This window comes from Lissotriton vulgaris, chromosome 12, assembly GCF_964263255.1.
Source record: "Lissotriton vulgaris chromosome 12, aLisVul1.2, whole genome shotgun sequence".
Classification (NCBI taxonomy): Eukaryota; Metazoa; Chordata; class Amphibia; order Caudata; family Salamandridae; genus Lissotriton; species Lissotriton vulgaris.
Window position 1 is genome coordinate 76,938,002 of NC_141700.1, and position 21,109 is coordinate 76,959,110.

A 21,109-nucleotide genomic window follows, 5' to 3' on the forward strand; every position below is an offset into this window, starting at 1 on the left:
CGTCACCTATATAGGCACCAGCTTGGTGCCCGGATGTCAAATTACTTTTCATGGGTTCCACACAAGAGGAGCGGAGCCATGAAGTGCACTCACATTGGTGTTTCTGAACAACTACGGCCCTGAAAGGGATCAGCCCTGACCCTAGAAACCTGTCGGCGGTGTAGGGAGGATGCGTGGGGTGGTAAGAAATCTACGGCTGCATCTCTCCCATCTGATACTGCTTGGGAGAGGATTGCCCGGGCCTCCTCTGGGACCGGTGGCAGCACTTGCACAACCGTTTCACACAGGGAGTGGGAGTAACGGAGTAATAGGCATTCACTGTTCACCGACCACAATGCAAGGGTGGCGGAAGCAAAAAAAACGTCTTACCCCAACTCTCCATCTCTTGGATTCCCTGTCCAGTGGTGCGGAAGGGAACGCACAATGGTAGGTAGAGGCTTGGACCACCAAACTCTAAGGGGAAGGGTGGTTGGGGAGAACATTTGGATCGCCGCATGCAGGGTGGTGGTGACAGCAATTGTCCTATTCACTGCAGCCCCAGTTCTGGTCCTGGACCAGGTTCCCAGAAAGACATATGTTAAAGCCTCATTGAAGCGCAGCAAGGGTTCCATGGAGGAGACACCAGGCTGCAGGACCTCTGTCAAGATATTCGTCGTGACTGCCACAGAGGAAGCTCTTCGCACCACCATAGCGTATGATGCTCCCTCCTCTGTGGCCACGGTAGGGGGAGAAAGCAGGCAAGAATCTGGAGAGGTATCCAGTCCACTGGCCTCACACAATTCCTCCTACCAGTCCATGTCCTGATAAGGCTGGTTTTGCACTGGGTCTAACGACCCCTCCTGTCAGGAATGAGAATGGGGCTGGTGCCGCTGGTGGTGCTGGATGCGAAGGAAGTCTCCGAGTCGGGCCGGTGCTCGGAAGGCCGAATGTGGCATGACTGGCGTCTGGCTGGATTCATCGCCAGACCCATGGGTCAGGCCACCCAAATATGAGGCATATAGCATCATAAAATTCTTTGAGCTGGGCGGGGGTCACTCCGGCTTTCAGGAAGTGTGGAGCCATACCAGGCGCAGGTTCAGAGGAATAAGGCCTAGAACCCAGAGATTCCTCCATCGCGTCAGCCAATGGAAGGGGAGATCTTCTTTTGTATTTTCTGATTTTTACCTGACCAACTCAACGACTTTGAGTGGGAAGACGAAAAACTTAAGATTCCCGGAGTGGTGCCCGAACCTTCCTCTTGACTGGGACTGTTGCTTCATTCAGAGTCTAATTGGTCAGAAAGGAACAACATACATGTTGTGATTGACTGATGCATGCCCTCAGCAGCCGCTAAACATTCCAAGGAAAGGTTGAAAAGCAATTATGAATAATCTCTAAAGTCACACCACTATGACGTGCAAGGTTTTGCAATATGTGTATTGTCAACTTCAAGGTAAATTGATATTTGCAATGCGCATTTAAGTTTTGTGAACCGATACTTCATCTTCACACAGTCAGCTGATGCCCTTTACTAATGCCAGCCCTAAGTATTACTTTTGGTTTTACTCATTTTGGCAGGTGGGTATTTGAATAGCTTATCAGTTGTTTATTATCGACAGATAAATTGTAAAGTTTACAATGACCAGCCATTAGGGGCAAAAGTGGTGCACTGCCACTTCCTGGCATGCCATTTTGAAAATAAAAATGTCCACAACCTCCCTGATTTTATTAAAATGGTGCCGCACAATGCATTTGAAATTACTAAATCATCAAAAATCTATCCGTCTTATATGCCTTAAATGGGCTGCCTCATGGGACATCAAGAAAACCTCAGTTTTGTAAGCTTTCAACAGCTACCTGTTAAAGAGGAAGTATTTTGGAAAGTACCCGAAGAGCTTGAAAAGTGTGAATCATAAGAGGAGCAAAAAAAAAAAAAGAGGTGCATGTGGTGGCTCAAGGATGCACTTGGGTTGTTCTACTTTGTACTCATACACTTATGGAATGAAAAAAAGACATCTATTATGATTTTGGCAGCTGCTTGAACACAGTATATGGTTGTTTTTTCCCCGGACTATTTCAGCAGTAATCAATTGAGAACAGTGTGTGAAAACTGTTTTTTTGGTTGTTTACTTCCTCTAAGCATTGCTCTAATTCATTGTTTGGCTTGTGCAATCTTTTTATAGTCTACATGGTAGTGATTACAGATGGCATTCACAATGTGAAATCTTCTATCCGTGGTAAGAAAATAACAAGTTGAGGAACTGAAATAAAAGGGTTTCCTTTTGCTGATATGTTGTTACTATGTTAAATGTAGCCAAAATCATAAAATATAGGAAGGCTTACAGGCTGGCTATTAATAGTGGGAACTAGATAATTTATGGTTCATCAAGCAAGTCAAAGAAGTATCCCCTTTTCCCTTATTAGGAATTTATTGGGATATCATGCACTGTAATAAGGCAGACCCGATATCAGACATATTTGTGACGGAGTACCTGTTGTCCAAACTCTAAATCTGGCCCTAATTATGTACACCTGGATCCAAAAGTCTTCACAGTTTTTATAGAATAAAATCTCGATCTATCCAATTTTTTCAAATTGAAATTAGGGCATAGAATATTTCTGACTCTAGCATATGGGATAGCCTCTATTCGCAGAAAAAGAAGTCATTAATTAGTGACTGCTATAAGTGTTTCAATACTTACAGAAACACCGACTGCAGTACTCTAGCAGAGAAGCGGAGTAGGATGCTAGGGATTAATATTACTCCGGCTGTGATTAATTCATTTTTACGTAATATTAACAATGTGGTCCTTTCGTCAAGCTTAAGATTGCTGCAATTTAAAACAACTTGCATGCTCTACCACACTCCAGAAAGAATATCTAAATGGGCTTCGAACAGTATATACAGTGAACGAACTAAATGCCCTAAGTGCGCGCTATTTGCAGCAGATCTGGTGCACATGTTGTATACCTGCCCCAAGATATCAGAATTTAGGACATCTCTCGAGAATATAATGACATTGAAGTTAGAGGGCTCATTTTCTTTAGACTCAGCTCTAGTTCTGTTAGATACTAATGTTAGGAGCACTCCACAAAGATCCCTAATTACTATTATGGTATTGTGCGCCAAACTTATAATCGCGCGCGCCTGGATCTCTCCTAACTCCACACACATAATGGAATGGTGGTCACTGCTTAATGAAATTCATAGTATGGAACTGGCGCTGGCTAGGCTCAGGGGTACTAAGTCTCTAGCTAAATTTGATAAGATTTGGGGGTCTTTCTTACTTTAGGTATGAATTATTTATTATTTAGTTAATTGTTGACTTATGTTGTATACCAGCAGCAATACATGTATTTACTTTGCTTGGACTCAATCAGAACTTGTCAAATTATTTAATGTCAATTCTGTATATGTTTAACTACCCCTCTTTTTTGTATTGTCTCTCCCCTCATGTTGCTTGCTTTGCTTTGCTTGTATACTTTTGGTTCCTGTGTTGCTAATAAAAAAACTATTGAAAAAAAAAGAAATTAGGGCATAGCTTAAACATTGGCACTGTTTCCTGAAGATAACTAAATCTTGATTCAAATGTTTGTTTAAAAATGTTGAACTGCATAAGAATATATTCATCAAGCAGTACTCTGACGAAATCATTTGTGCAGTTCCATATGTAAGGCTGCATTGTGTATCATCCTCAATTATAAGCAGTGTGTTCTGCGCAAGAGGGGCCAAACTGGGCATTGTTTATTAAATATAGATGAAAACTGTGTTTACTTTTAGATTTAACCAAGCATTTCCTTTTAAAAATCTTTCCCAGACATAACAGATGCCTGAGTCTTGTAATAGAAAAATCATCTTCGCCAAATGTCTGTTATTGGTTCCTGATGACTTTACCTTAATGTATTTAGAAGTTACAATGATCTAACATGTGCCAATGAGATTAGAAATAAGATTAAATGTATGTAAAGTCTTAAAATTTGTAAGCATTTTATTATAAAAATATCCACAGCATCATGTTTCAATATTACACTTATTTAGGTTTCCTCAAAGGCTGACCATCATCATGTCATGTTAGCGATCCTTTTTTGGATCTCCAAATTCTCTTCCAATTGGAACAACAGTATATATTTCTTCAAAGTTTTCTGCCTTTACATAATCTCATGGTCAATCTTGTGTCCTCATTCTGGTTTTCTCTATTGAGTGTGCGCTGAATAACTGGCCAGCGAATTGACACAACAGCAGAATTTCAAAGCTTTTGACTGTTAACTAATCGATTCTGCAGACTCCTTTACCCTAGGAGATCAACAACATTTGGTAGCTTATTGATGACGAACAGGCAATAGTAAAAACAAACGCAAGAAATGTAATAGAAGTACATTAGAGCCGGCCAATGAGGATGTGTAAATCATCATGCTAATTCAAAAGAAGTAACTTGAACAGATACGTCTTCTAGTATTTCCCAAAGGCTAGAAGGTGTCATTAAGTGTGGAACCAGATTGTTGAATACATTATATTCAACAATCTGGTTCCACATTCTGGGGACTATGAAGGGGAATGCATGGATTAAGGTATTACTTTTTTGTCTTTGGAATTTGTAGTAGGAAGCTGTGACTAGAGTGTTAAAAAAGGACATGGCTGAAAAGATGCCCGCCTTATAATTAGATGTACTTAGATGTACTTAAATCATATGCAATATTAATTAAACAATTAATATCAGAACTGGGGGCATACTACAGAAAATCTGTACCAATGCCAATACCAGAGAAAAATAATTTTGCACTATTTTACTATTTTTGTCAGACAGAATAGTACAAATATATGTTGTCTTATTCTATACTATAGAAAGACCTTGGCAGCTGGGAAAACAATTTGAGTGAATTATGGAATTCCTTGTGCAGCATATTTAAAAGATAGTTAAGTTAAAAGACTTGCTAATAAATTAACATACCTGAGTCAGAGACTTTGACAAACAAACCGCAATGATCTAGCAACCATTTCTCTTTTTAAAAAAATGCCCATCTTGCTTTTGTATTATTCTTGCTCCTTGGGTAAAGAAAGGAGGCAGTGCACTGAGAGTGCCTCAAATCTAGTAGCATATTTCATATTTGAAAAGTGGAAAATAATATTCTTTCTACATCTTTTTTTGTATAATCAGCAAAACAAATGTGAAATTAGGTTGTGCCATGTTTTCCCCACCATTTTCTCAATTACCTATTACATGGACATTGAAATGGAGTTTTACTCTATATTATTGGGCCAATGTAAAGTTTGTGTAGAGATGTTTCTGGTGTTCAATATGCTCCACGCTTTTAACTACTGTACTTGACAAGACACTAACTTACAACATTAATGTGTCAAGAAAGTTAACTGGGTTGAGAGCTGGCGGACACTTGTGAGCCCAACCTGCAGGTGTTGGATGCAAAGCCTACCAGAGCCGACTCAGCCCTTCATCTTTCTGTGGTTGATATAATGAGTACCATTTTTCTGGCTAAAAGTAGCAATATTACTGTAGAATGTCGTCAATTGTCCCACTTACGACGACCTTTGCGTTCTGGGTTTTTACGAAGGATGTAAGCAACTGACTGGAGTGTGTATGACACAAACAATAAAAAGTAGACATTTGGATATGAGACATTGAACAAAGGTTTTTCTGCTTGCCTCTCCAATAAACACTTGCTTTTTGTATCTTTTATAAAGAAAAACAGTAGTAATTAGAAGAAATCAATCACTTTTTTTCTTTATCGTTCTAGTACTCAATGAGATCGGTTTACGAACACCCCGTGCAGTGTTTGTTAGACTCATGCTCGTTCACATTTCTTGTTTTTACCTATATTACTATTCATGTGACGCTTCATGTTAATCTCTGCTCAGTAGATACCTTTAACGCAATCTTCTTGGAATGCTTCTGATGGCTAATGGTGCTGCAAGAGCCCTTCCCTAAGAAAATGCTGACCATATTACAGAGGAAACCACAAAATTAAAATTAAATTTGAAAATTAAAGCCCAAAACATAGTGCACTTTAAAATCCTTGCTACATCCATATCTCAGTTAATTGTGTGGCATGATGGTAAATAGTCTGTGAAGGGTTTTTTCAGTTAGCTCAACTTTTCATTGGAATAACCACATTTTCTACCATGAATGCACTGGGACTTCCTGTGTTACCATCTGATACATTAATTCCATCTAAATATTTGAGGCCGTAATGTAATGTTCTTCACACAACAAAATACAATGTTCTGTAATTTTTGGGGTACATTTCTCAGACACCATAGTCTTTTACCATGCATAGGCTAGTCACTGAAAGAATTTATCAAACTTGCACATTGTATATTGATTAATGATTACATGTCCATTTTTGTGTTGACTCACACCCTCTTGAAAATCCGCTGATAGATCCACACACATCTCTTCACCACCTGTGGACTTTAGTGGAAGTGACGTCACACACCTATTGGTCTTCTCTGACATCATACGGATGGCTTCTTGGCCCTCCTTTTTCTTTCAGTGTCCCCCTACTTGATGCTAAGGCAGTTGGGTAAGGATGGGGGGTGGAAAGTGAGCCCTGTTTACTTTCCGTTCCAGCAACTGCTGAAGCCACAGCTAACAAGGGCAGTGCAAGTTGTACCCATACACAAGCTAGGGATAGACGTTTCTATCCCTGGGTAGTTCTATTTGATGTTCTTTCATGTGACGTATCACTAGTTGGACAAGACAGGGTTCTTTTCTATCTTATCCTATTCGCTGGTGATGGCATCAGTCTATCTTTGATGTACAAAACGGGAACAGTAGAAGAGTATATGAAGGATGGGTCCTCTTCCAAGGTCGCAGTAATCAATTTGCCTCACAATCCTGTATCCTCAGGATTTCAGATATATCATTTATATTTTTATGTAATATTGGTTCCCTACTGACGGGAAACATCGGTTACATCGCAGTGTTTACCCTGCAATACCTTTTCAATGCGGGTATTACAACAAAAGACATTACAATGCCTTGCAGTAAATGGCCCTCTAACCTAAGGAATAGTATGATTTACTATTCCAACACCTTCCCTACTGTACGTAGACTGGAGTTGGAATAGTAAATCATACTATTCCTAAGTCCAGCGCCCTCTAACGCAAGTCATTGTAACAACTTGCGTTGTAATGCCTGCGTTGTAAAGGTATCGCGGTGTGAACACCACAATCAATCAATCAATCAAAGACATTTATAGAGCGCACTACCTACCCGTAGGGTCTCGAGGCGCTTTAGAGGGGGGGGTTCCGCTACTGCTCGAACAGCCAGGTCTTGAGCTTCTTCCTGAAGGAGAGGTGGTCTTGGGTCAGGCGCAGGTCGGCCGGGAGGGAGTTCCAGGTCTTGGCGGCCAGGTAGGAGAAGGACCTTCCTCCTGTAGTGGCTCTGCGGATGCGTGGGACGGCGGCGAGGGCGTGGCTGGCGGATCGGAGGTGGCGTTTGGGAGCGTAGAAGTTGATTCGGTTGTTGAGGTAGCTCGGGCCTTGGTCATGGAGAGCTTTGTGTGCGTGGGTAAGGAGGCGGAAGGTGATTCTCTTGTTGACCGGGAGCCAGTGCAGGTCTCTTAGGTGTCCGGAGATGTGGCTGTGTCGTGGGATGTCGAGGATGAGTCTGGCTGAGGCGTTCTGGATGCGCTGGAGTCTCTTCTGGATCTTGGCGGTGGTTCCGGCGTAGAGTGCGTTGCCGTAGTCCAGTCGGCTGGTGACGAGGGCCTGGGTGACGGTCTTCCTGGTCTCTGTGGGGATCCACCAGAAGATCTTCCGAAGCATGCGCAGGATGTTGAAGCACGACGAGGAGACGGCGTTGACTTGCCTGGTCATGGAGAGGGAGGAGTCCAAGATGAAACCCAGGTTGCGTGCGTGGTCCGTCGGTTTGGGTGCGGTGCCCAGGGCGGGGGGCCACCAGGAGTCGTCCCAGGCGGAGGGCGAGGAGCCCAGGATGAGGACCTCCGTCTTATCTGTGTTCAGCTTCAGGCGGCTCTTCGTCATCCACTCGGCTACCTCTCTCATCCCTTCGTGCAGGTTGGCTCTGGCGGCGGCGGGGTCGTTGGTCAGGGAGAGGATCAGCTGGGTGTCGTCGGCGTAGGAGATTATGTTGAGGTTGTGTTGGCGTGCGATGGCCGCGAGGGGGCTCATGTAGACGTTGAAGAGAGTCGGGCTCAGTGAGGATCCTTGAGGGACGCCGCAGATTACTTTGGTGGCCTCTGACTTGTATGGTGGTAGGCGGACTCTTTGTGTTCTTCCGTCGAGAAAGGAGACAATCCATTCCAGCGCCTTCTCCTGGATTCCGACGTTGCTGAGGCGCTGCACTAGGGTGCGGTGGCAGACCGTGTCGAAAGCCGCAGAGAGGTCTAGGAGGATGAGGGCCGCTGTTTCCCCGTTGTCCATCAGGGCTCGGATGTCGTCGGTGGCGGCGATGAGGGCGGTCTCGGTGCTGTGGTTGGCACGGAATCCGGACTGCGATGGGTCGAGGGATCCATTCGTCTCGAGGAAGGTGGCCAGCTGTTTGTTGACGGTCTTCTCGATGACTTTGGCTGGAAACGGGAGTAGCGAGATGGGGCGGTAATTCTTGAGTTCGGTGGGGTCTGCTGTAGGTTTCTTCAGTAGAGCGCTGAGTTCGGCGTGCTTCCAGCTCTCGGGGAAGGTGGCGGTGTCGAATGAGGTGTTGATGATGTCCCGCAGGTGGGGTGCGATGACAGCGTCGGCTTTGTTGAAGACGTGGTGAGGGCAGGGGTCGGTTGGAGATCCGGAGTGGACGGAGTTCATCGTGTGGATGGTGTCTTCGGTGTTGACCGGGGTCCAGGCGCGGAGGGTGGTGGTGGGTGGAGGTCCAGCGGTCGTGGCGTGCGTCGGTTGAGTGCTGAAGCTGTTGTGTATGTCCGCGATCTTGTTGTGGAAGTAGGAAGCGAGGGAGTTGCAGAGGTCTTGCGAAGGGGTGATGTCGTTGTTTCCGGCGTTGGGGTTGGAGAGCTCTTTCACGATGTTCAAGAGTTCCTTGCAGTTGTGTGCGTTGTTGTCCAATCGGTTTTTGAAGGCCGTTTTCTTGGCGATGCGGATCAGTTGGTCGTGTTTCCGGGTGGCGAGCTTGAGGGTGGTCCTGTTGTCCGGCGTGGGTTCCCTTCTCAAGGCTTTCTCGAGGGCTCGGCAGTTCTTCTTGGAGCTCTTGAGTTCGTCAGTGAACCATGGGGCTCTCTTACTGCCGGGTCTGCTGGGCGGGGTCCTCAGTGGGGCGAGTTCGTCCGCGCAGTTGCTGATCCACTTCGTGAGGTTGTCGGCGGCCTGGCTGGGGTTCGCTGAGCTGGCCGGAGGGTGCTGGCTCAGGGAGGCGGCGAGCTGGTCGGCTGTGATCTTGTTCCAGCTTCTTCGGGCAACCTGTTGCTGGTGGTGGTGGGTCGTCGTTCTTCTGAAGGTGAAGTGGATGCATCTGTGATCTGTCCAGTGGAGTTCTGTGGCGTGACTGAAGGCGATGTCTTTGCTGGATGAGAATATGGCATCGAGTGTGTGTCCGGCGAGGTGTGTGGGGGTGGACACCAGCTGCTTGAGTCCAAGGTTGGCGAGGTTGTCGAGCAGGGTGCTGGTGTTGCAGTCGTTGTTGTTCTCCAGGTGGAAGTTGAAGTCCCCCAGGAGGATGTAGTCAGCGGAGGGGAGGGCGTGCGGGCTGACGAAGTCGGCGATGTCCTCGCTGAATTGAGTGCGTGGTCCAGGAGGTCGGTAGATCAGGGTGCCTCTGAGGGTGGTCTTCGGGTCGGTGTGGAACTGGAAGTGCAGGTGTTCGGCGGAGGGTGGGGTGTTGTCGGTGCTGGTCGTGATGCGGATGGTGTTCTTGTGGATGATGGCGATGCCTCCTCCCACCTGGTTGGCGTTGCGGTCCTTCCGGGTGATCTTGTATCCTTCTGGGATGGCGATGGCGATGTCGGGCTCTGAGGAGGCGTTCATCCAGGTCTCCGTGATGAAGGCAACGTCAGGGGCTGTGGTGTCGAGGAGGTTCCAGAGTCCGATGGCGTGTCTGTGGACGGAGCGGGTGTTGAGCAGGATGCACTTGAGGTGGTTGCTGCTGGTGTTCGGTTTGGCAGGTGCTGGTGTCGGGCAGGTCCGATGCAGGTGAACTTGCAGGTGTTGCAGCTGAAGGGTCCGTGGGTGTGCTTCGGAGTGGCTCGGTAGCATCCTAGGGGTCGGCCAGTGTTGAGTGCGATGAGGGTGGCGGCGTTGTATGTCAGGTGGGTGGGCCGGGGTCGTCGAGGGCCAGGGGTCCTGGCGCTGGGCGCGGTCCGGTCGCGGACGGGCGTAGACGGGCTTACCTTTGGCACGCCTTCGGCGCACAATCGGCGCGCCCGCTGCGCGTGACCGCTGCGCGTTCGCACGGTCGCCATATAAGGCGAAGTGCGCGGGTGGGCGGAGCAGCTGGGAGGCGGGAGCGGGGAGGGAACAGAAGGAAAAAAGGGGCGGGGTCAGCGGTGGTGGCGGGAAGCGGGGAGCGGGGAGGGAAGACGGACGGCGGCGAGGTAGGCGGGCAAACAGGAAGGAAAACGCTAACACGGGCAAAAAATAACAATAACAATACAACAGGCACAAATGGAGATCAAAACGCTAACACGGGCACAAAAATAATAATAAACAGGCACAAATGGAGGTCAAAACAAAACAAAAACAAACAACAGCAGAGTCAGCCGGCAGCCGGCAGTGAGGCAGGCAGCGAGGCAGAGGGCAAGGCAGTGGGGCACACGCAGCAGCTGGTGGCCGTGCGGCGCGGGGGTGTCCCACAAGTGGGTCACCAATTTAACATCATATGTTCCTACTGACTACATATCATTAGTTTCTAAAAAAAAAATAAAAAAAAGGACTTTCACCGACAGAGTTTCTGTGGCATGTTTCATTGTAGAATCACAATCCATAGGATGGACATGCGTATTAACTGCATGCATTGAGTGATGTTGCTGCCTATTTCTCTGAAGAGCAGTGGAAGCTTTTAGACCTCTGGCAGGAGCAAATGTACAAGATTGTGATGAAGGGGATCCCAGAGGCCGTCAACCCCCGGGGTGAAGTGTCTCCTTACATAGTGCTTCAATAACTGTTGACGATCCCTACTCGAGCATCATAATAAATTATTCATTGTTTCTATGATGTGTAAGGTCAGTTGTATCAAGGTACCTGTGGCTTTCAGAGAGTCTGTCAGAGAGAGTGTGACACTAGTTCTTACTCTCGTTCTATTGTCGCAGGAAGGATGAAAGGTTGGCAAGCGCCTGGATAACCTATCGGGTAATTAGCAGCACTTTATAAATCTTGATTAATTGATTAAATTCAGAGGTGTTGATATCTCCAGGTGGGCTCAAGCTCTTGTGGAGGAGCTTTTTGTGCTTTAACGGCCCTTATATAAAAGGAGGTAAAATTACCTTTCGGGATAGCCCATAGTTAACCTTTGTATTAATTGGTGCCCCGGTATGGTTAAAATGTACAAAGAGTACAAATGGCGCTTGGAGATGATTGAGTGCTCTAGAGTTGCTATGAGTGGTCTACGTGTTATGGCTTTCATCTGCCCATTTGGCCAACTATTTTTCACCTGGAACCAAAACCAAAAGGTCCTGATGAAGACTGGTTTGAACCCAGCTGTGGTTCATGCAACAAACCTGCATTCATATTCCGCATGCACTCAATAATGTATGCATATGATTAAAATAGAAGTCTAGAAATTGCCCCAAATTACTTTAATTATAGCCTCTTAAGGGTCAAGAAAAGCCTGTTTTATTGTCAAACATACCCAGGTGCAGCCCTCTCATATTTGTTCTGATTGAGCTGCCTATTACAAGCTTTAATTCATCGCTTTTGTGTGCAAGGGGTGAAAGACAAAGTAGAAAAGCTATGCTTCAGACAGCACGTCAAATTCCCCATGACAACCACCAGAAAAACAAAGAGAAGATACTACACATGCCTGCATTACTGAATCAGCCTTCACAAGATCATATCTGAAGTCAAGAGACCTGTGGACAGATCCAAGACTAAGGACCTGATTTAGATCTCTGTGGACGAGCTACTCCATCACAACGGTGATAGATATCCCGTCCACCGAAATATAAATCCATTAGGATATTATGGGATTTATATTTCAGCGGACGGGATATCCAGTACCATTGTAATGGAGTAACCCATTCGCCGAGATCTAAATCAGGCTCTAAGTAAAAGTGGTGTAGTTAGGGGGCGGTGGGGGTGGCCAGGATTTGGGGGTGGCGGCCAGTCCCCGCTCCTACCTGTGGCTGACGTGGCCCCATGAATAGTCAGCAATTCCCCCCCCCCCCCCAGCTCTTCGATCAAGCCGATACGGGCATCCTATGGCCTAGCTACGCCACTGCTAAGTACTGTAATCTGGTGCTAATGTAAAGCTCTCCAATGCCCTTGGCAACAAAACATGAGTGTTTCTAGTAAAGCGTGAGCTCTACCCTCTCCTTTGGAATGACCAGTTCATGACACCACTCATAACCTCTCTGATATCTCCCTCATAGGACACACCATCGCCATTCTCTATAGTAACCACTCAAGTAAGTCAAAGAAGAGATTTAAGAGTCAGTAAGTGATTTTTTTTATACTCCTCACACTTTCCTCAAACTACACCATTCCAGCTTGCAGCATCAGGTTTGCAGGAGCACTTTGCGAGCACATGGTAGAACCTCCCGTACCCCACCAACACTTATCATATCGGATGAACACACCACAACTATAGAGGCAAGCCCAAGGCAATGAAACAAATGCAAAGTCAATAGAGTAAACTGGCATTCCTAGGGGCAGCAATATGTGATCCAAATAACGATAACAGCGTACAAGTTGTTTCTAGCATTATTACATCAACTACAAGATTCCATTTCTTTCCTTTTCATACCACGATGTCCTACCTCTAAAACTCTGATGTTGTGTTGGCTCAAGCAACAAACATAGGACAACCTTGTAAAGCATCACTGTATCCTGAGCAGAATCCTGTTTTTTGTGTCCTGGCACACCTTCCTCTTCCAGCATCATACCCTGTTTCTCCCAGAAGTTGTCTTATGTAAATATAAAAGATATAAATGTTGAATGAATTTACTACATGTTCACAATTGAGGTGTTTAAAGGTCTAATTTGAATTCCCTCTCATAAATCTAAAGCATGTAAGGCCACAAATACTCAATGCCTCAGTCAGGGTTTAGAAGGAACTGAAAATCCTTTAATGTCTAGAGGAAATTCTAAGCTTAGAGTAAAGCCCGCTGGCAGAATTTCCTTGCCCATAAGGATGGTATTGTGGAGGGATTTGGGTGGGCAGTGACTAATCTGCATTTAGAGTTCCTTTGAGAAACTGGAGGATTCTCAGTTCCCTTTGAATTTTAAATGAGGCAATTCATGTATATGAATCTACTACATGCAAAGACAAACCCTCTTGAAATTAGGAAACTCATTCACATATGCATCACATTATAGTAGTACCCTCACCAGAGAAGAATTCCTCTATAGCTGTCAACCAAGACAATCCAAGGTTTCTGCATACATGTCATTCCCACAACCAATGAAAGAAGCAGAGATGCTCGGACCAATCATGGTTGAGCTCAGATGAAGACAGAACTTGGATGAAGGGAAGTGAAAGTGAAAGTAACATTCACTTTGGTTTGCATGAAATCATCTTGCCAGAATGGAAAGTCATCACATCCTTCGTGAGCATGAGGACCTTTTCAGAATTGCAATAGAATCAAACCTGGGAGCTCTGTAATAATAATAATATTAATCCACATTTGTAAAGCGCGAACAATCACCATAAGGGTCTCTAGGCACTAGGGGCCGTCGAGAAGGTTTAGCAAGCTATTGCCCAGAGTCACATGGTGAAGGATAACCTGCCGCTGTAGCCAGGGATCGAACCATGACCCCCAGATTCCAGCGTCAGTCGCCCTGGCCGCGGCGCCACACCTCTCCCTGTGAATCGACTCTGGTTGTGCTTCTGTTGCTCAGAAGGAGAAAAGCTTAGACCTCTGCCCCTTTGGCAGCTTGCGCCGGGTCTTTTTCTGTTTTAACCGCAATGCTGTAGTAGTAGGTCCTGATTCGGTTTTCAACATCCTCAAATCCCGGGCGATTTTCAACCCTACAAGAGATAAAAACATAAAGAGAGAAGGAAAAGTAAGGAAGCCATTTTCAAGCCTTTCACGAGAAAGCATTGGAAAAGAAAATGGAGGATAAGGAAGAGTAAAAAAATATGTGAAACTAAGACTTTGCTTGCTAATTTGGGCGAAGTTGGGAAACACGAACGGTTAAAATGACTGGCAAAGTTTCCCAATTTACTTAAGACAAAGTTTTACCCAAACACCTCGTCCTGGGACCAGGATTTAATTTGCAAGTTGAACGGAGCTTATGGTTGGAGGGAAATGTTTTCATCACTTCTATGCGGGATAGACCTTGGCCCATATTAGCAGTGGTCAAGCACGATAGCCACCACCCAGCAGCCATTATCTCCTTACAGTGGATAATTTGTGAAAAAATATGTGCCAGGGCACTCGTCAGGAGGCAGTTTGCACCAGCCCATTCCTCCTATTAGCACTGCCTGTAACAGAACCAACCACTAACCCATGAAACCCTACAAGTGGGGAGAAGATGTGGTGTAACGGCCACAGCTGCCAAATTTGGAGCTGGGGAACCAGGTTCCAGTCTGAGCATAGGCTCAACATTCTGTGATTCTGGGCAAATCCTTTAATCTCCCCCTACCTACCAAAAATGAATGTGTCCTTAACTGGTGCTCATGAAAACAGCTCCAATACCCAAAGGTCGAGTTTGCACCACATGTGCCTGTGTTGATGAATAGGTGCCACTGCTGAGCACTGGAAACCACCAGCTCAAATTAAGCACTGCCTCCTCATCCCTCTAACTTAGATTCCTTACCCATGAGGCCTCTATGAGGAATGTAAGAGAGAGAAGGACTTGGAATGCTCAGTGCTTAATTTGAGCAGGTGCTTTCAGGTGCTCAGCACCGGCACTTCTTTCACAGGCTACAACGTCTGACCCTGCAGATGGTGGTCTCAATATTAATTGTTTAAATTCAAAATAAAAAGAATAACATACATTGCACTGGCTGGTAAATGTTCATAGACAGGCCAGCATACACCTGCCCTGTTCGGGCAGGCATGATTGTGTATCACTACGTTAGTGATGATGTCATCACGCCAATCACAAATCCAAGAAGTCATCGACAAACTATGGCTGCATTCTATTCCCCGAGTCTACTGCACCCTGCCACTGCCTGAGCCTAAGCCTCCCATTGGATAATTGTAGCTGGGGGCTGGCTCATGATGGAGTTGAGGCAAGGAAGCTGCGAGAGCGCACTTAGAACTTGGGAGTGAGGGCTCTTGAGGAAGAATAAACTAAAGTAAGTGTGGACTTTCCACTTGCTGCGTAGCCAGAGTAGCATATCCTGGAGCCCTGCATTGCTGCTATCCTCAACGTGCTCGATGCGGTTGTGGCCCAACATAACTTTGTGTGCCATGGCGTCACCTGTAGAATCTGTGTGCTGCACCCAAGCATAGTAATTGCTGAGCGTGCGTGAGTCCAGTAGGCACCACAGCCATACTTACCGGCATTGGCAGCATTACAGCTGGGGACAATGCCTGTGCTGTAGCAAGCAGGGTCAGAGCAAGCTGAGCAGTGGATGCGGATGCCGTCGCCATCCCTGGACCTATTATTACAGGCAGCACTAGCAGTGGCATCACCTGCTGTGCTCGAGCAGCCGTCTGTTCCGCAATAAACCCAGTCATATCGCAATGATTAATATATGCAAAAAATGAATTTTCATTTGGTGTACATTTTGTTTTTGCACTCGGTGTAGGTAAGAAAGTAAAACACACCATCTTCCACTTCTTTAGGAATGACAACAGGAAAACGCAGAGTTCAAAATAGCAGGGACATGTACAGGCTGTCGACAGGGGTCACAGGCAGCAGCAGTGTTAGAGATTAGAGAGAGGGCAGGAGTAAAGAGGAGAAAGAAACAAGAGGAGAGAGATAGGATGGAGCTTAGTAGAAGAAAAGGAGAGCAAATCAGATACAATGAGAAAGCAGCCATGATGTGAAGAAGAGAGAATTAAGAAGAGAGAAGATAGAATGAAAGGATGTAGAGGATAGGACAGAGGAAACAAATGCAGACAAATGATAAAACGGAGACACAGCTAATCACTGTTAGAAGAGTGATAGTAAAGAGCTAACATCCAGGGGAGAGAGAGCAGAGGATGGATAAAAGTGAAGAGTAAAAGGGGCAGGGCTAGAATGAATAGAGGGCAAATCAGAAATACAGGGAATAAGGTAACACACCAGGTGTGACAAAGATGATAGAAAACAATTAGAGAGGTGAGAGGATAGACACTTGGAACAAAGACTTAGTGGACAGACAACAGATCAAGGTCAGAAGATAGAGACTGAGGCAGTGAGAGTGATGAAAGTGGGGCTCACCGGAGGAAGGCATGAGCGGTGGCCTCCTAGGCAACATTTTCAGCACCTGCACTTCTTTTTTTACAAATTATGCACTGGGAATACTGCAATTTCCAGTAATTAATCAAAGCATTCCATTCCACCCCTTGCTGCCTGAAGTGTCACTTTGCACTTCTAGCAAGTATGGCCATGTGACTTTTGGCAGCAGAGAATGGGATGTGCACAGCACCGGAAGCCAGGAGAGCACAAACAGTGCAATACAGTGCAATGACCACTCTTCCAGGAAGCAGGAAAGTTCTTGCTGTCCTTCAGGGTGCCCTGTTCACTCCTACCAGTTAAGTTTCGCACTTTACATAGATGGTTTGTGGTTATAGAAAAGAGTAAAGGCCACCATAATTGGCGGCAGAAGAACGAGATTTGCAATAGGTCGATTTAATGATATACACTTGCAACCTCACTTAGGGCCTGATTACGATCTTGGCGGATGGAATACTCCATCACACGTGTGATGGATATCCAGTCCGGCATATTAAAAGATCCATAGCTATACCTTAGTTCTTTTTCTCATCTTTCCTCTTTTTTTCTTTTCTTTTCTTTCTCACTTCTTGTTTTTCTTTTCTTTTTTCTCTCTATTTCTTCCCTTTTTTATACCTTATCTTTAAAACTTTTATTCTAACTTTCACCTGTTTTAAAATGTACCCTTGCCCTTCTTATTCATCCCTTAACCATAAAATGATCTCCTTTCCCTTCTCATTATTATTTTTGAATCAGATTGCTTTTTACTATAATATTTTTCGATATTATACTCCATATTATTCCATTGTTTCATTGTATGCTCTATTGTCACTCTGGTACTTTCATTACTACATCAATAAAAATTATTTCACCCAAAAAAAAGTTCCATAGGATATAATCTAATTGTAATTTAGCGGGCCGTATATCCGTCACTTTTGGATTGGAGTAACCCGTCCGCTGAGATCTCAATCAGGTCCTTAATTTTCAGAGAAGGTGAGCTGTTTGGTTAGAGTCTGAGAGCAAAAATGGTCAGTGAAAAAAAGACATATTTAAATACTCCATTCCTCACTTGGTGAACACAAGTATAAACAACCCACTTAATCATACTATGGAAAAATACAAATATGTAGTGATACAAACATTTATGAATAAAAACGAGCGAAAGCGAAGACAATGAACAGGGGCACAGTGTTGTATAGCATTTTAGGACCCTAGTGTAATTTACCCGATTCATTCCCTTATATAGGTATAAATCACCTCGTCCTTATATAGGCATAGAAATCATAACCATATTTAGACATAGCCCATGCAGTCCAAATACAGGCATGGATACTTCCACTAGTTCCGAAAAGCCACAATGATTTTTTGGAAACTCGGGTTCAGCAGTCAGGGACTTCCCCTTGCTTGAATATTGATTTGTCCAAGAACTCATGGAGTTTTCAAAGAACTGCGAGACTTTGTTGACGTTATTATGTCCAACTTTACGTCAAACTCGGCACCTTCAAGGTATAAATATGCCCACACTTGCCCTAGCAAACACACAGTGGTTTGAAGCAGTTCGACTACCTACTTGCCCGACGCAGCTCGCTACAGCAAGTGCCGAAGGAAGCCGACCCTCCAGCTGACGCACTGAGAGAGACGCTGTCTTTTCTCTTGCCAAGAAATCCAGCTCCAGTGTTTCCAAGCTCCCCTTGCGGGGTGTTGGGAAATTGAGTCCTGAGACAGAGATACTAGACCTCCTTCATTCTAAACCAAGGTACGGAGCTGATTAGACCCTAAGAGAAATCTTGGATAGATTCTTGGCAAAAGAATACTAAACCTATGCTACACCATACTTACTTCTTCCCTCGTACTAGACTTAGGTAAGGTACATTGGGGTAGGTGTATTTTAGAAGCACTAGTCGAGTACTTTTAGTATTTATTATTTATGTATGTTTTTTATGGCTTAGAAACCATATCATGCTTTTACAATATTATTTTATAATACTCTTCTTGCTGTACATATTATACTTTGCAGCCAGTATTACGATTGTAGCAGTTCATTTCTTCTGCATGAGAAAGAAGACTGTTCAATAAATACTTTTATTGAAAACGCCTGTCTCTCTATTTCACTGCACCTCTGGTGAAACAAAGAATGCACGATTGTCTGAGTAAAATATCTATCTATTGTTTCCACGAATCTGAAGATACGTTTTATCTTGGGGAAACAAAGTTGTCATGTTTATGCGGTTGTCTGAAACTAATCCGTTTTTGTTTATTCGAGAAAGTTTCTAGTGACCTCTGAGCTAGCTGGCACTCACAATTAAATTTTATATATTCGATAGAGACCTAGTCGACCTAAGTTGTACGTCAATTCTATAGGATATATTATTCCAATGCGCAGAGCCTATTGGGAATATAGAAACTACACTACAACAGATTACTAGGAAAGATTATTTACTATGGAAGGTAATTTACAGTGAGCTTTGTTCACTCAAGTGCACCAGTAGGTTCTGCGTTTAGCACAGGTGTTTCACTTTACTCTGTGCACTATGACTGACTTTGAAACAGAACCAGGGAAGGGATGTCAGCCGATCAATCATTCAGTGATCTAAGAGAGATCTCAGGGAATATTGTGCAAGTGCATTGTAAGCCTGGGCGATACTTTCTGCCTGGTCCTTGCACTCCTTGTGTATATCTGTTCCAGAGGACAGGCCACGGATGCTTGTCAGCCACGGACAAGTGTACACAGTACGCATGGCTGCATACTGTGAAGTTTGTGTTCCCTCATTGCCGTGGAGGTAGTGCCCCCTTGAATTAAGGGAGTACCTTTGCTTATAAACCCTTATAGAGTGCCACCCAGGAGATGGTGCATGGACAGTGTGCATCAAGGGTGCCACTTTTAGAGCATGCACTGAGTGTATTAGGGGTCTACAGGAAGCCTCACTTTAGAGTGTAATCCCAACCTGCCAGTCTCTATGGGGTACTAGTGCACTCCGTGGTTCGGCGCTCAGATGGGGAAAAGGAGCCTGTGCATGTTCCCCACCAGGCTGTCCATTAAGGCCTGGTGGGGAACATACACAGTGCGCATGAATGTTTGGCCGGTCCAAGACGGCCGCTCAAACATTCATGCACCTTTGAGTGTGCTCATCACTCCTCCCCTGGCCCCTGCTCTGGCCAGCCTCGCACCTAGGAATGGAAAAATAAAATGATAATAACCTTTTGCTATTATCATTTCATTTTTCCTCTGAACTGCGCTTAAAGCAGTGGGGCGACGCTCCTCCGCCTTATGTGAGGAGCCGCACCTGGATATGGTGGGTACTTGGGCCGACTTTGCCTGCCCAATATGGATACTGTACTTCGATGTGTAAGGCAATTGTTATATGTAAAATAAATAAAAAATATATTTTAAAAAAAATTAGAGGCATGTTTTTACACCTGTTACAGACTCCGACGTATTTTACCCACCGAAGAGCTCACCTTTGAAGAGTACAGTATAAAGTGTATCCCAGTGAAAGCTCACATCTGTACCACAGAGATTAGCACTCTGGGTTACCATAGCAACCCCTTGGCAGCTATACAGTCTTTACATGTGTTGACATGATAAGGATGCCCTATTTATCTCCAAAGCCCCCAGAGAGACGTGGAGCTGGAGGAAACCACATTTGGCATCTCCATCTGTATGTGCATGCCACACTCCTGCGGCAGGAAGTGTCTATGCCAGGCAGAAAAGCAATACTGTAGTAGAACAAGAGATGTGAGATCAAGCCCAAAACAGAAATATTTGCTAGAAAAGTAGAAAATGTAAATGTGTAACATGTAATATCACTTATAAAACACTAAAGTGCTATTGGGGAAACCTTTAAAAGGGAAGGGTTGGGTCACTGTAAAGCCAATGACTCGGGAATCGAATGGATTGTGAATTATTTCTACACTATGATACTTTCTGCTTAGGATGTCCAGGACAGAGTTGTGGCCTAATTTACTAACATTTTCTGACCTGTTTGCATCCCAAAAGTGAAGCAAACCAACTGAAAATGTTTATTTTTCCTTCATGCTCTAGTGGGAAACATGTTTTGTGCTGCAGAGTTGCCCAAAAGTAACAGAAAGCAGGTTCTGCACTTTGCATTACTTTGCTTCAAGGGGGCGTTCCATTGGTGGTACATGGGTGTTTACACGAAACCACCCATGTGATGCAAACCCCTATCTTCTAACAATAGTTGAGAGGTTTTTGCATTAAAAAAATGCCTTCTTGAGGAATGCTGTTACTTCTCCAAACTTTTCATACTTTGCATGTGTGCTGAACTGTACAGCACCCATCCAAATTGGGCAACGTTTTAAAATTTACAAAATCTATGCTAGACGGTATGCAACGTTTATAACGCAAGCGTTACTACGCCATACCTTTACAACGCGGTCGTAACAACGAAAGTTGTTACCACGCATTGCGCTGGGGGGCGCTCAAGGATAGTAAATGATTTAATTTACTATCCCAACACCTTCCCTACTATCCACGGGGACTGGTGTTGGAATAGTAAATTAAATTATTTAATTTTGCGCCCCCCCCAGCGCAATGCGTGGTAACAACTTTCGTTGTTACGACCGCTTTGTAATGGAACGCGTGGTAAACGTATGCGTTCTAACGTCATACATCCATGCTAGACATCACACACAGACCCTTGCACAATGGCGCAAAAGTATGTA

At 44.9% G+C, this 21,109-nt stretch overlaps 1 protein-coding gene across 1 annotated transcript in view; it reads right to left on the reverse strand.

The window, feature by feature from the left end:
* Window positions 1-12,547: 12,547 nt before the first annotated feature.
* The window catches only part of ZAP70 (zeta chain of T cell receptor associated protein kinase 70), a 126,320-nt gene continuing 117,758 nt past the window's right edge, over window positions 12,548-21,109 (reverse strand). Inside the window, exon 14 of the mRNA XM_086947209.1 lies at window positions 12,548-14,084. Within this exon, the coding sequence (XP_086803335.1) occupies window positions 13,967-14,084 (118 nt within the window). The 3' untranslated portion in view covers window positions 12,548-13,966. The remainder of the gene's footprint in view (window positions 14,085-21,109) is intronic.